The sequence below is a fragment of the Osmia bicornis genome, chromosome 3 (assembly GCF_907164935.1).
Source record: "Osmia bicornis bicornis chromosome 3, iOsmBic2.1, whole genome shotgun sequence".
NCBI lineage: Eukaryota > Metazoa > Arthropoda > Insecta > Hymenoptera > Megachilidae > Osmia > Osmia bicornis.
The window spans coordinates 811806-826992 of NC_060218.1; the positions used below are offsets into that span (position 1 = coordinate 811806).

The 15187-nt window shown below is 41.6% G+C and overlaps 1 protein-coding gene across 8 annotated transcripts in view; it reads right to left on the minus strand.

The window, feature by feature from the left end:
- Window positions 1–15187, minus strand: part of LOC114879610 (teneurin-m) — a 237706-nt gene that overhangs the window by 12528 nt on the left and 209991 nt on the right. For 6 of the 8 annotated variants that reach the window (XM_046285253.1, XM_046285251.1, XM_046285252.1 and 3 more), the window contains 4 exons: window positions 6884–7066; window positions 3402–3486; window positions 2431–2594; window positions 301–2289 (listed from right to left, as the gene is read on the minus strand). In XM_046285253.1, the coding sequence (XP_046141209.1) occupies window positions 301–2289; window positions 2431–2594; window positions 3402–3486; window positions 6884–7066 (2421 nt within the window). The remainder of the gene's footprint in view (window positions 1–300; window positions 2290–2430; window positions 2595–3401; window positions 3487–6883; window positions 7067–15187) is intronic. The other 2 variants (XM_029194677.2, XM_029194676.2) reach the window with 1 other exon arrangement.

The following is a 15187-nucleotide window of genomic DNA, read 5'->3' on the forward strand; positions in this document are numbered from 1 at the left end:
ATCCCCACACCAGTCCACTTATTCTCCTTTTATTCCGTGTAAAAGCCGATTAGAGTTACCTGTGTTATGTACTTGCGTACGTCACGATGCACCAGTACCTCGTTACAGCGTTACACAAACTTCTGCTCTAACCACGACCACGTTAAACACTCAACAAACTACCGTTCTACAACACCGAAGCAAACTGGCTGTACTTGGCGGATCGCTACGTGTATCAAAGCCGGCATGAGCGGAGAAGAGAAAGAGAGAGAGAAAAAGAAAAGAAGCTGAAAAAAAAAGAAACCATAAACGGGGCCTCACCTTCCAGGATCAGTATAGTGGGTTCTGGGGGTAACGGGGTGGACCCAGAACACGACAAGTCGACGCTGCTCGATTCAGTGTCGTAATTCGCGGTGGTCCAATCGGTAGATCCGCCATTTTCCTCGGTGGTCGAGAAATTCTCTTTCACCACCTCCTCCTCCGCCATCTTGTTTGGCTCTACAGACAGACTCGAGTTAACTATCTCATGCTCGTTGTTCTCGTCGATTGCTGAAAAATTGTCCCACTCGTCAGAAGCGGAGCCCATGCACGGGCAGGAGCACTCGCACTCGCCGCCCGCCCACAGAGGGGGTGGCGGCGACGAAGGAGGCTGCGGCGGCGGGGGCAGTTTGTTATCATTCGTGTTAGAAACCACATTCGAGCCCGATTCCTCCCGCTGGTGAACTTCGGGCGTCTGGTGAGCGCCGTCCGTGGGCACGGACACGGAGAGCACGTAAAGCGGCTTCGAGGATGAGTCGCTCGAAGCGATGGTTATGTTCACAAGCACACGATGCGGCGACGATGATGCCGATGATGCCGATGAGGCGGATGAAGGTGATGGGTGAGACCGATCAACCGGCACCTCGATGATTTTCACTTGCTGGGTTAATGGCGGGTTAGGTTCAACCGGGACGTTAGGAGGAATATGAGTATCTTTCGGGGCCTCTTCCTGGTCCGTCGGTGTATCATCCTCGCGAAACTTTTTCTCGAACTCCCGCAGGAACTCCTCGTCGCTTTCCTCTCTGGTGATCACTCGGAAATCACTGTTCTGACCTAGACGGGGAACGCTGTTGCCGAAGCTGCTAGTCCGATCCAGCCTCGTCTTCGTCACGGTATCCGACTCCCCGCCATGATTCAACTTCACGATCTCCACTTCCTCTTGGCCGTAATTATAAATCGGTAAAGGGTAGTCCCGTTGGAGTTCTTCGGATTTCTCGGAACTTTTCAAGCCAGTAGGAGGAGCGTCGGGTTCTGTCGACAGGTCCTCCCGGGAGAGCTCTCGAGTTTCCTTCACTACGTCCGAAGTATTGTCAGAGGTGTTCTTTTCACTTGCCGAATTCTCTGCCGAAGATTCATCCACCGGTGGCACCGGCTCCTCGATATCACTCGTGGAGCCAGGAGTACTTACGCTCGATGAGCCAGTGGTAGAACTTTCAAGCAGCGATTCTACACCACTAACGGTATCGTTCTCAACGTCCAAAGTATCTATACCCAACGTAGACTCTTCGTGTTGACTAACGTCATCTTCAGAGACGGTTGAGCTTTCTACCTTACCACTGTCCACGGTCCAGCCAGTGGAGTGGACATCTTCCGGGGTAACTGGATCAGTAGTAACGGCGATGACCGAATCATGACCGTAAGCTAATTCGATCCCAGACCCTGGTGGGGTCTCGGAAGGCCGGTTAAGTGAAACGGAAGAGGAGGCGTACGAATAAGAGGCAACAGAGACAGAGGACGAAGAGGCGACAGTTGTAGGAGTCAAGTTAGTAACCGAAGAGTCAGAGAGATTCAGGGCAAGCAGCAACGTCCCCATGGGAGTCGTAGACGATCCTGATTCGCTTCCGGTTTCATTTGGCTGAGGATCATCCGTATACGCAGCCGTTTCATGCACAATCTTACCAGGACGATCCTCGTCTAATGGGAGGGCCGATGGCTGCGAAGACCGTGGCGATGATTCGTCTTCTTGGACCACGGTCGAGCGCAGCTGTACGGTGGGTTTAAAGGATGATGCGACAGTTTGGTGCAACGCATGCTGGTTATACGTATCCCTACGCTTACGGATGTACACGTGCTCTAACATGCTAGCCGACGGTTTAATACTACCTCCTGACGACGATTGTTGACGCGTTCTGCTGTTCGACTGCGACGACGACGTGCTCGACGTGGACGTCTTGTTACCCTCTGATAATAAAGTTTTCGGGTCCGCGTTCTCGCCCACCAACACCGTGCACGCTTTTGTACCTTGGTAAGACCGGTTCACTATGCTCGAAACTGAAATACAGAAAGATGTTTTTAAATGGTCTTGCAGCCAATAGGATTTTCAAATGAAAACTAGCCTCATGTTAGAAAAAAATTAGGAATGGATATCGCCTGCTCGAATGGCGTATTTGAATAAATTGAAAAACAACTTACCTACGACATAGGCCAACACTGCTGTTATGCACAAGGAAACCATAAGCAGTATCATTGCGATCAATTTCCAGCTGCACCAATCAACCCCTTTCACAAAATGACAACGAATGCTTTGTCTCCTCATTGGGATCATTGAGGGCGCGTGCCCGTACGGTAAAGGTACTCTGTAATTAATCAACAACAGGCTCGTTTAACTTTGATGACTGCAAGTAAGAATCATTATATCAAGAAAGAAAGGAACCAAAACGCAAATATCCCCAAGTTTCGTTTAAGTGATAATTAAAATTTAAATTTTGATTTAAGTTATTTTAAGGTTTCACTATTAAAAGTAAGGTCTGGTTTGCACCGTAAGTTGGACGATTTTACGGTAGTTTTAATGCCAATTTCAAAGGAAAGGAAACGTCGTTTCACTCCGCTTGTTATCCAGCAAATATGTTTGAAGCCGTCACGTGCTTTTGCGCGAAAGCATTGCTTCAGGAGTATGTTTATGCTCGAGCGTCACACGCTTCCATGTAACTCAGAAACTTCTAAAAAAAATATTTAAACGGGACCGACCGGGTGCCTCGAGTGCGAGGGTGTCTGTTTGCTTTCGTTGCATCACGCGATAATGGAAAAACGAAAGCCAGACGCACCGTCGTCTTTGGTCCGGTTTTTTCTTTTTTTTTCTCTTTTTCAAGAACAGAAGTGCAAAGGAAACGTTTTGTGGAAAAACAGAAACCCCGTGGTGGTCGAAAATTTACGACCGTTTAGCAAATTTTGAGTGGACACTCGAGGTGCTGCAGTGACTCATTCAATGGAACCGAAGGAACACGATTTTCCATGGTTTTTCTATGGAATGACACTTCGTCTTCAAACATTCTACGGATGATTCACGAGTGTCTTCATTGTTGAAGAAATCAACGTGTTCGCCACGACTCATTCGTTCCGACCTTTCTTTATCGTCGATAACGGAGAATTGAAAATAGGCTTACCTGTCCATGTTGTTCTGCAGCTCGACCTTTATTGGACTATTCCCTGAGGACTGATTCTTGTTGTTGTACTCATTCTTCGGTATCTCTGGAAAAAAAAGAGAGAACATACAATTTGTAACGTTGCAGATCGAGGAAAATTTCTCATGGGATACGGTGGCCTACTTCTCCACACCATCTCACTTTTATACACTCGACAACGTTTGAAACAGCCTTAACGGGTTATCCTTGTTTCTATGCAAAAAAGTACGTGGCACAGTAACAATGAAAGTTTATGAAATTATGAAACTTTTTATTAATATTGCGGTAGTTCATTAGCAAAATAATTTCATTTTTTTTGGATAACATTGTAGGGTTTTATCAGATAAAACCACCCCCTGAAGGGAAATATTTTATTCATTAAAAATTAAAATTAAAAATATTGTATTTTAATGTTTCTCTTAACATTTTTTTTAAGAGAAAATGTATTTAATTACCAAACTTCAGATTTGAAGCGCCTAGCACGGATTACACAGGTGTAATCCGAAGGTGTTCGATTTTTCTTATGCACCTTACGGTGTTGGTCGCTTGAAATTCAAACCGAAACCACGATGAATCATGTACTTATCGATTCAACACAGGCGTTCGTTCACCGTCTCGCTTCTTCCTCTTTTTCCTGCTTCTTCGTGTATATTGGAGAACACGATGGAAAAGAAAAGGGCGTCGCGTCTGGCATCGCAAAACGTACACCCGCGACGCCGACGTTGTCCGTCTATCCTCGGATCGAGGGGAAAAACTTGACGTTTGGTTAATTCGTTTCCTTTCTTGTTGTATTTATACCAACTACACCCATCGATGCGGTCTTTCCTGTTTTCTTCAGTTATGTGTGTATCTTGATAATTAGGAATTTTTACCCGAATGGAGAGGTATATCTAATAGCGTTAAAAATATCGAGGTCATTAGATTATCGAGGCCATAGGTAGAAATTGGGAATTTTAGAAATTTTAAATGTTAATCTAAACAAAATTATGATCGACGATTTCTCCAAAATCCACGTAACGAAAATGACTAACGAAGGAATTTTCTAACATTTCATACTACGAATACAAGTTCATTTAAGTTCCTTTCCAAATAACGGCCAGAAAGATCCTTGTTCCCTGGTGTTGTTTCCAATAGGACCAGGTAAAAGGGTCTGAAATTCGATGTTGAAGAAAGAAAGGGATAGAAATTAGTTGGTTCACCCTTCACCGGTAACATGTACCTGGTTGAACACGAAAATCGGAGCGTGGGAAGACGAAGGTCCTGCAAAAGCGACCCCATGCCGCTAATTGCAGGTGTTGCCGGTCGTTCGGCCCCGAAATCCCATGATTATGGCATTTAGCCAGATATCCATGATTACGGCCAATTCATGGGGTTCCCCTTAGCTAAGCTTCTTCCTTTTTCATGGTTATTGGCAGCACGAGACGTCTAATGCGAGCAGCCGAATAAAAAAGGCGGGATACGTCCGTTGGTTGGCGTGTCAGAATTGCTTTTAATGATCTATCTGGCCCGGATATGATTTATTTGCACGCAGTCTGGTATTTAATTAATGATTCTTCTGGTTTCTTTTGACAAGCGTCACTGTCAAAGTTTATTGTTTAATTCTAAACCCTTTGCGATCCCATCTCCAATTTGAATTTTGAATTTAAGTAAAAATGTTATTTTCTTTCCAAATATTCCCTGTAACAAGATGTTTGCAAAAATTTCCACGATTTGAGTGGCCTAAGCGAATGGTCCACAGAAGCGTAGGTGACAAAGCATATTGATGGTAACGTCGATGACCAAGCAAGAAGCAAAGGAAGTATTCAGACAGGACCTTTAGGAGGAGCCTAAAAGTATTCTGTGGAAGGTCATAAGTGTCAGCCAGTGTCATAACCAAAGGTCAATAAGTCCAGAGATCATAAATCACTGTTCGAACCGTCCCACGGTCTATTCAAGTATACCCAACCGCGTTAAGTATACAGATGGCCGAGGAAAAGTCATTTTGAAGAGAAGAAAAAGAAAAAAAATTTCGACTTCTAGTTCATGGAAAAACCAAACAAGAGAAGAAACTTCTTCTTGCGGGTGTACTTTCGTGTCCCTGCTTCTCTTCACCACTTGAAACGTCAAGGAGGTTAGGTTTCGCCCGTTGTTTTCCTTGCAGCCGATACCCCTGGCGTTAAAGTGTCTCGAAAACGTTGTACCTTCGTGTGCTTTTCTTCTCTCGAGTGCATTCGAGCCCTCTGCCGCATCCAGACGGCATTTTACCGGTTATCGTTTCTGGTAAAATTCCAGAACGCCTGGCTGCGTGCACTTTCAAACGATCCACCCTTTTTCTTTTTACAAATGAAAAAAAAAAAAACAAGTTGTTCGATCATCAATTTTTGAACTAAACGAGAATTGAAAACGAAGAATTTGTCGAACCCTTAAATTTCAAGGGTGCAGCACATGTTAAGAAGAAAAATCGATACCAGATGCCCGAAGGATTTAAAAAAGGAACAAGGATCGTTACTTTTCACAGAGGATGAAGAAAGGCTTCTTATTTTAAAGCGCATTATCGATTCCAGAATTTCTAGACTAACTAGGTCGTAATCTCGAGGTAACCAGAAAGCGGCTTGCTCCTCGAAGATAAACTAAGAAGCTTTCGGCCGAGATATTTCGATAAATAATCGAGGTAAATCCTCATGAAGGAGCGTCGGAACTTTTCAGGTACGCCAGACATTTTTCCTGTAACCACTTCAGAATCCTGGCTACGCGATAAGATAGCAGAAGAAGCCCCCCGGTTGGTCTTGGGAAATTATCGCACCCCCGCCCACGTTGCTCATCACTGATTACGCCGTACTACCCTCGTCAGAAATGTCACTCGTTCTCTTCCACCCTTAAGCTTTCTTATTATAGCGTTCTCCGAAATACTTATCGCCAGACACACCTCCTCCGAACGTCAGAATCATCATTTGTCTGCTTTTCATCGGAATCTTTCTATCAGTAAATAATGATCTATTGATAAACAGATGCGAACTTTAAACTGATTGACAATAGAGATTTCCAGGATTTTCAGAAATTCTCAGGCCACGTTATCACAATTGTGAGCGATTATGTTTGTGAGCGACAAATATTATTCAGAGATGAGATAAATGTCTTCTGTCGCTTTACTTAGAAAATTTTCTTTCAAATCTTTGAATTTTATTGGAATTAAATATTCGGCATTTGTTAAAAATTTAACAAAAATGGAGCCCCTGAAATAATAGGATTCGAACTCTAGACCTTTCGATTTGTAGACAGATTTTTCCCAATTTAGAACAAAATTTTCTAAAATAATTTAAAATAATTTTCTGAATAGCGAAACCCTAGGCATGAGCGTAAGCTCTAGAACGCTCAATTATAGAACAAGGGTAAGCTCATGAAATCAGGGGACGTTCTCGAGTAGCAGCCTTATCCGCGCCTTAGTGACCCCTTTTCTAGCCCTCTAAACTAGCCTGAAGACTCACTTGGTATACTGTAGAAGCCGCCGGACGGGCTGCGTACGAGACAGGACGGCTGAAGATCAGGATCACGCTCGTGATCGCTGGCTGTATGACTTCCTGGTAATCTTCCGTTGACACGGCTCATTGTAGGGTTACGGGGTGGCACATCGGGCGGGCCCCGCGGCGCCGAATTGTCCAGCAAACACCCTGTAACAACGGAAAGAATCTTTTATTGGGACAACTATTCTATAGTTGATTAAAACGGTAATTCTTTTTCCATAAATTGACAATATTGTGTATTGTAATTGTTATCGATCATATCTATGTCAATGTACAGGGTGTTTGATAGATTTCCAGCAGAGACGAACGTGTAGAACCCTCACATTATATTATAAATTGTGCCCCAGACGCAAATGTTAAGTTTCGTTAGAGTGTAAAAATTCTGAAGACCTAAAGAATAAACAACCGTTTGAGAATCAAGATCATTATAAAAAAGGTTGGAAGATAAGTCGACTTAATGTAAAAATAACGTTGCGGTCTAGATAATCTAACCGGGTCTTCTTCGAGATTCAATGGCGAACAATATGTACGCGTAATCCTGGGCAGGTGGCCAGATGGTTTTCAAGCGGGGCGAAAGGGTTGAGCCGATTTCGCGATTAGGCACGTTTCACACGGCCAGTCTTTCGTTGTTACAGGGATTATCACCAAGAAGTGACCCAGAATTGCGAACCTTCTTCTCTGCGCAACGACGCGAAATGAAAATTTTTTTTAAGTACCCCAAGCTTTGTCCCTTGGACCTTTTGAAGCACTTCAATGTCATACTTCTGATCCCTTTTTGAAAAATAGGGGTTGTATCAGTTTCTCCGTGAAGCACGATACAAAAACACATTGTTAATTTGCTACACATTGCTACAATTGATTGATTTTTATAATTACTTTAGTTTGATAAATGTACGGAGAAGAGTATCGGCTCACTTTTAGATTCTTTCGAAGTCGGCATCTTTAAGTCGATTACAAGCCTGGTCTCGGATTCGAAGCACCTCGCCCTCTCATTGTATCGGGCACAATATATAAAAAAAAAGCGAACAGACCCTACGGATAGGGTGACCGTCAAGAAATTCGAGTCCATGCTCTTTTTACGCCATATCAGCCAATGAACTGGACCTTTCTCGTCCCTCCTAAACTATTCTCTATGAAACACGCAACAGGAAGCAGGAGCGTGAACGAAGAAATAGGGTGGAGCAGAAAATCAAAGGGGAAAAGAAGTTTCACCCCTAATCGTTCAATTGTCTACCCTTTTTTCTACTTTTTTCCAAGCAAATTTCGATTGGGAGATCCCATCCTCCTTCTAACGTTCCGGAAACGGAAATGACAGGGGTAAGATCATTTCCGGATATTCATCTATGCGTTCCTTTTATTGTTATCGGTCGGAGAATCCAGTCTGGTGGATGTTCTATGACATTGACGGGTTGTCAATATCTTAGTTTAAAGATTTGAAATTTCCAGATTTCCAGAAAATTTGGTATTTTTATATTCCTGAATTTCTGAATTTCCGAATTACCAAATTAAAAATTTGGAAAATTCTGGGTCGACCACATGATCGTCTCACCACTCTTCTATAATTCAGGGATGGCTAAAACAGATTTAGGGAGATGATGAAGGTTCTGAAAATATTCTTATGATTTAATGATTAAGAATTATTATTTTATAATATGCTAGATTTCAATGCAGCAATGGGCAAGTAATAAATTATTCATTATTAAATGAATTATTCTAACCTAATCAGTGGAATTGAATTTAATATTGAATAATTATTTAAATTAGTTTAAATTAATTCCTCCATCATTAATAATCAATATAATTGCTTTTTAAATGAACTATAATAAAAAGAGAAGACACAGTGAACTCTCAGTTAAATCTGTTCTGTACTGGAATGAAAGTCAAAGTCCTACTATTTCTCAGAATGTTTTAAGATGTGGCAGTTAAAATCTACAAACTAAGAGCTTCAGAAACATGTGTTGTGTAAACCCACTCTTCAGATCTGCTATCGCCGACATAATAAACTGAGACTCTGGGTTAAACATTTTTAAGAAGAAACAGATTCTTTATGCTAATAATTTACAATCAACTTTTTCGGTTCCATGAAAAAATAGAATGTCAAAAACAGGAAATGTCTAAAAACTCATGAACATCCCGTATTAAAGCGCCAAAAAACATCTTTGATGGAACCATGCACGGGTTGTATTTGCTGATAAAAAAAGGCACGGAAATAACGTGTATTCGTTCGATAATATTTTCACAGAAGGCCCTCGCTATCTACGAGAACATAATTATCTCGCCACGAGCCAGGATATAATTCACATCCTGTGCCAGAAGCCCTTCCGGTAGCACGTTTTCACTCGTTACACGTCGATCTCGTCTTTTTATAGGGAGCACTTCTGGAACTTTTCGTTGCCGTAGTTCGAAACTTTGATCGACTTTGATCGGTTGCCTCGAAAATTTACGGCTATTCACGTTTTATTCCTTTTCGAATGCCCGTTTCCCGCACTAGCTCGAAATATGAAAGGGAACTACTTTGACCTATAATTCAATGCGCAAAGGAACATTTCATGAGGTTTTATTTATTTATTTGATTCGATTAAATGTTCCATTAAAAATTGTAAAGATAAATAATAAAATCTCTTAAAATCCTTTTTTTTTATTCTAGCGAAGTTTATTATAGTTCTAATTGTAATTTTTTTATATATTTGAATTTTGTAGTTTGAAATTAATTTTTAATGTATCAAGGATAATAATTTATAATGTATCAAGGATCTGTTTTTATAACAAATAATTTGAAAAAATTAAATTTACTGTATAATTAACCTACTAACGTGTATATTTCTTTCATATTTCACGGTATAATTTTATTCAGCTGGTTTTTTGATCATAGTTCCATGTTGCTTAATTATCACAAGCCCTCCCTGCTTCATTATTTTAACCAGGATATTAAAATGTACCATTACCATGCTTTCATATCGTTTATCATAAAAAAGTAGATATTCGCGTTCCTCACAATGGCTCAAAATATGAAAGGAAACTTCTCCAACTTGTAATTCTATACAATTAAATATTTAATGAATATATCTATTGTTACTAATATATCATAGATTAAACTGGGGATGTTCACTTATGAAATTTAGGTAAAATTCCAGTTTTTTGATTGGTTGATTTATTAATTAATTTCTAATCGGTTGGTTTATTCGTTCATTCGTTTTCTCAGGGCGTTGAATAATACGAAGGAATATTTTTCCCATCGCTCGCTATAGTATTAATTCGTTCCGGTTCGGAAGCTAATCCCAGACACGAGACTAGTAACCCTTGTGTCCATTTTCTCCGTTCCACTCTCAAAAATACGTCGATTCTGCCCCACGATACGTGACTAGGGCTTCGAATCGTTTTACTTCTCCCCTTTGGAATGGTAGTAAACGTTGCTGTACGATGTTCCTACGGGCCACGTTTTACTTCTGAACGATTTAACACGGTCCACGATTGGATGAAAAAAATTAATTCGGCCATCACGTACATTTTATTCCGAACTCTATCGTAACCGATCGACCCAGTTGTTCCCAACGTTTTTACCGCCTGTTGTAAATAGAACAATGTTGCTGTAAACTTGGATGAAATTCATTTTTCGTCTAATCCAATCGATCGAATATTTAAGTAAAAAATACAAAATTCGATAGTTAAGGAAAAGACCATATGTTCTTTATTATAGAAAAATGATCTGTCTATAGAAGTGAAATTATTATTAAAAAACGAAATTACAAATAAGAATTCCTAGTAAAACAGTTATTAAAATCTACTCTGCTCTACATTTTCCTGTAGCAAGATGGCTGCGAAAATCAAGCTGTTAATCCGAGCAGCCACACCCTTGACTGGCACAAAGCACGGTCTGCACGTGTTGGCTAATCGTGATCGGTAACAAGAGGCCACTCGGCACCGAAAGAAGAAAGGTCCTCGGGTGTACCTTCTTCAGGTACTATACCCGAAGAAAGATGGGCTGCTTCTCTAATAAATTCCATTAGACATGGCCTCTTACTCCCGAGGTCCCGGATATTATGTTACGCGTTTTGACGTGTATTCTCAATGGACGTGCATCCATTACGTGGCCCGGTGCGACAACAACCGTCAAAGAGAAGCTCATTCAGCGGAATCCTTTTCGGGGCCACTGGACTCGCTGGTCCCTGGAAGAGGGACCTATGGTTCAAGCGAACCGAGGATAATTCGATTCACCAACGACAGGGTCCTTGGCAACGTGTTCACCTTCTATAGCACGAGACTCATCCTCGATACTGGATCATCGGTAGCCCAGTGGCCTGGGCCCTTTTGTCCAGGTTACTCTACGCCTCTCTGTCGTTGCTCTTTTTTTTTCTCCCCTTCTTTCGCGTGTACCGAGCGGAAAGGAAAAAAAGGATCCTCCAAGTAACGACCGACACAATAACTACTCCCGCCGATCTATTAGAAAGAATAACGACGTGACGTGCCGGCGGCGCCTTCTGCTTCGATGATTTCGGTGAGAATCGAACGTGCTTCTTTGCTTCTGTGCTTAGGGCACACGTATCCGCACGAACAGTGAATCATGGTGTTTAATTCTCTGATGACTAACTGTAAGTTTCTTGTCACGTTCAATTTTTCACGTTTCATCGTCATGTATAGTTAATTTATTAATCTAAAAATGATCTAACACGAAATATCATAAATTCGTCTTCCGAATCCCCCTCTTAAAATTCACACGAAAATCATCCCTGACCTGTCCTTAAGTCTTAACTATCCATTGCATCGAAAACGTTAATCTCCATAAATTCCCAGCCCCCAAATGACCCTCTACCCAAGGTTTCTTCCCTTCAGTTTCCTCTGCTGACGTCAGAGGAAAAATCTTGAAAAATGAAGGGAGGGGGTGGTCTGCCGCGAGGCGTGTGGGGAGGCAGAGGTATAGACGAAGGAGAGAATACAGGAGCCGTGATGGACGAAACGATTTTAATTGGAAGCCAGAGGTGGTGGTAGTAGCGCAGCCTGGCCAAAGCTCCAGATAGGGTGAGGTGAAGCATGGCGGGGCTACGAACGGTTAGAGGGGGTGGCGATAGCGCGATGTGGTGGTTCTTTACCCTCGTGCTCGTTCTTTCGCTCCCTTTTACCCTTGCTAGGTACATTTTCGCGCGTGTACCTACTACACGCCCTTAGAAAAGGGAAGGAGGGGGGACACCAACACCTCGATACGATCAAGCCGTCCCTTTTCTTTTCTCTTGATCTTTCATCGTAGACGGTTCCCTTAAACTGCGCAGAATGGCGCAAGGGTGGTCGTTTTTTCAACGGACGAAGTGGGAAGTCCGCTGCTTCGAGAGACTACTGCGAAGGAGGGGGTGAAGAAGAGCTTAATTCGTTTCCCATTAGAATTTACGTGGCTCGGGAAATAAAGAGGGTACGAAAACGGTAGCGGAAAGAAAGTCAGCCTTGAGAATCCGTGGATCGCGTTTCCTTCTTCTCTTCGGGATTGATATCGAATTTCGTGACCGGGAAATAACTGGATAATAATATTAGCTTCGTCGAGTTGACGAGGACGGTTTTGTGAAGAGAGCTGCCTTTGATTCGGAACTTAAACAGTAAGCGCTCGCTAATTCCCTGCTATCAGGGTTGCGTTTAAAGCTTTTTCAGATCCAGGCATACAAACGTAAATCAGGACTTTTCTCGTGTAAACGAAAATGAGAGTGATATTTATTTTAATTCATCTTAAGATGACACTTTCAGTCTGGAATTAACAGTCATAAATAACTTAACACGTTAACTACCACGAGGGATCATCGATAACCTATTTTCTAGTAACGCCCTAGGGGTCATCGGTAACTGATGTTATCGAACTCAATTAAAACGCCGGTGCTTGTAATCTTCTGTACAAAATTGATATTCCGATAAGAATATAAAATCACACGAAGCAATTAAATATACCCATTTTCCAATAATATTTATTGCAAATTGAAACTTTAACCGTCTTATAATGTTAACCGATAGAAAAAAAGAAATATAAGCAGGTTATTTTCACTTATCGAATAAATTTATGAAATTTTATTAAAATCAGAGTGGGCTACTTTAGATCTTCTGTTGGTCAACAAAAATATTACACACAGTACGTATGATAAATTATCTAGGGAGCAGATAAACGATTCCCCCCACAGTAATAACTCGCTTAACGAGCCGATAATGCCCGGAGATGAAAAAAATGAACGTTCATTTGCCGAGATATAAGCAGCGAACGAAGAAGCACGCTGCACAATGGTAATCGAATGATATATCCTTCCATTGATGCTGAGGAAAAAGCGTCCGGCGAACAGAGAAGCGGCAAGAGTCTCCACGGGGAAATGGGGCAGAGCTTAATTCGTTTCCTATTAGAATTTATGTGCTGTGGCCACCAGTCGAAGAGTGGAATGAGAGGCAACGAAAAGCCGGTCGTTCTTCAGGATCTGAAGCGCACGTATACTCGAGTGGACTTCCAAGTTTGATAGGAAGGGCCAAAGCAGTGTTCTGCTCTTTTTTCCTTGAAATCCAAGGGACAGACGGACCGTGGAAAAACGAGAAGACGGTGGTCTTAACGCGAGGAATTTTCAGAAGATCGAAATCAAAGGTGCGGCGTTCCGTGTGAATTCGAGGACGAGTATGAGATCTTTAGCGCGTTCTGAAAACTACCATTTATGGTCAGCCTCTATCACCTCCATCTTCGTTCTTTCCTCAATTTTACACAAACGATCACTGGAATTGGTCGTTTGAATTTCTCTCTGTGATTGACATTTGATCAAACGAACCAAACTGTAATTTCCTCTTTGCAAAGGGGCCGTTTCTATTTTTTCGGAAGGATTTACGGAAGCATGCAAATTTGGACGTTTTACGATTGCACTTTCGCTGGGCGATTTATGTAACGCGAGTGAAAAACGAGGAGAATAAAGGGACGCAGCAGCTTGCACGATTCTGCGTTTTTACGCTGACTTTTTAGCGTGTTGTACCTGTTTCGAGTATATGACGTGTGTGTATTCTCCATCACCTAGAGTGTGCTTCCTGTTCGTTGGAACATGCTGAATTCGCTTCTAAAATTATAGCACGGTCGAATGAAAAATTTGGAAACTGAAATAATGGAGAAAAACGCGGTAGCAATTCCTAGGAATCATTATTCCTATCGTCGGAAATAATTAATGTCGGTAATTGGTTTCTTTTCCAAAGGAGCAACCACGCAATAACGTGAGAAACTGAAACATGGCCAAGCAAGTAGTGGACTGGTATCCTGAAGAATCCAACGACCGGTTCCAAGTTGGCTCGCGTGCGAAGAACGCTAATAAGGAGCCGACGACAGCCCGATCATCTGGGCGTGTAAACTACATACGTGGATGGAAGCATCTTTGCGTTTCCAAGACTTGTTTCTTGCCCACGCGTACGACCATTATCGCCTGTCCGATCGTATCTGCGAGAACCGATTATTCTGGCCGATCCGTGGAGAAACGTCATAATCGGAACGTGAACACTTTCTCATATTCGACGTACAACACGATTTCCTCGAAGCATTTGCTTTTGTTGCTGAGTACATCAATATATCATATATATTAAACCTTCCCGATGACGTTCTTAATTATATTATACTTGAAACTAAGAATTATTAATATTAAGTAAAATTATAAATAATAAACACCACATAATTAATACGAGTTACTTATAAAAAGAAATTACTCAAAATTTACGAAAAATGTTACTAGAACTTTATTTCTACTTTCATGTTCAGTGAAATGCACTAACATCGAATATTTAACCGGCTCACATTTATGTGCACGATTTCCTTAATGTAATCAGCGATAACGAGTAGGTGAGTAATATGTTACGTTAAGGTGTAACGTGGTACAGAAGTTTATGGATTATGAACCACGCCAAGAGGCTTCCGTGATAAAAGTATACGTAGCGTTTCGTTTAAAAATAACGAGAGCTATTCCGATATTTTTAGAAAAGAATCGATAACACTAGAAATTATAATTTTAATAACTTTGATAACGTATGTGTATATTTACACGTGTGAACATACAACATAATAATTGCTAGAAATTCATTTCTATTCGAAAATTATTCGAATAAAGTTACTAACATTTGTCTCAGTGTAAACGCAACGTTAGACACACACACACACACACAGAGATCTGAAACGATCTGATAAAACGGAATCAATTAACAGAAGTACGTGGGTGTTAACAAGGGGCACTTTTGGCATCGGTACTCGTTAATCGATGCCATTAACAGCCGATAGAAATCACAGGTAGT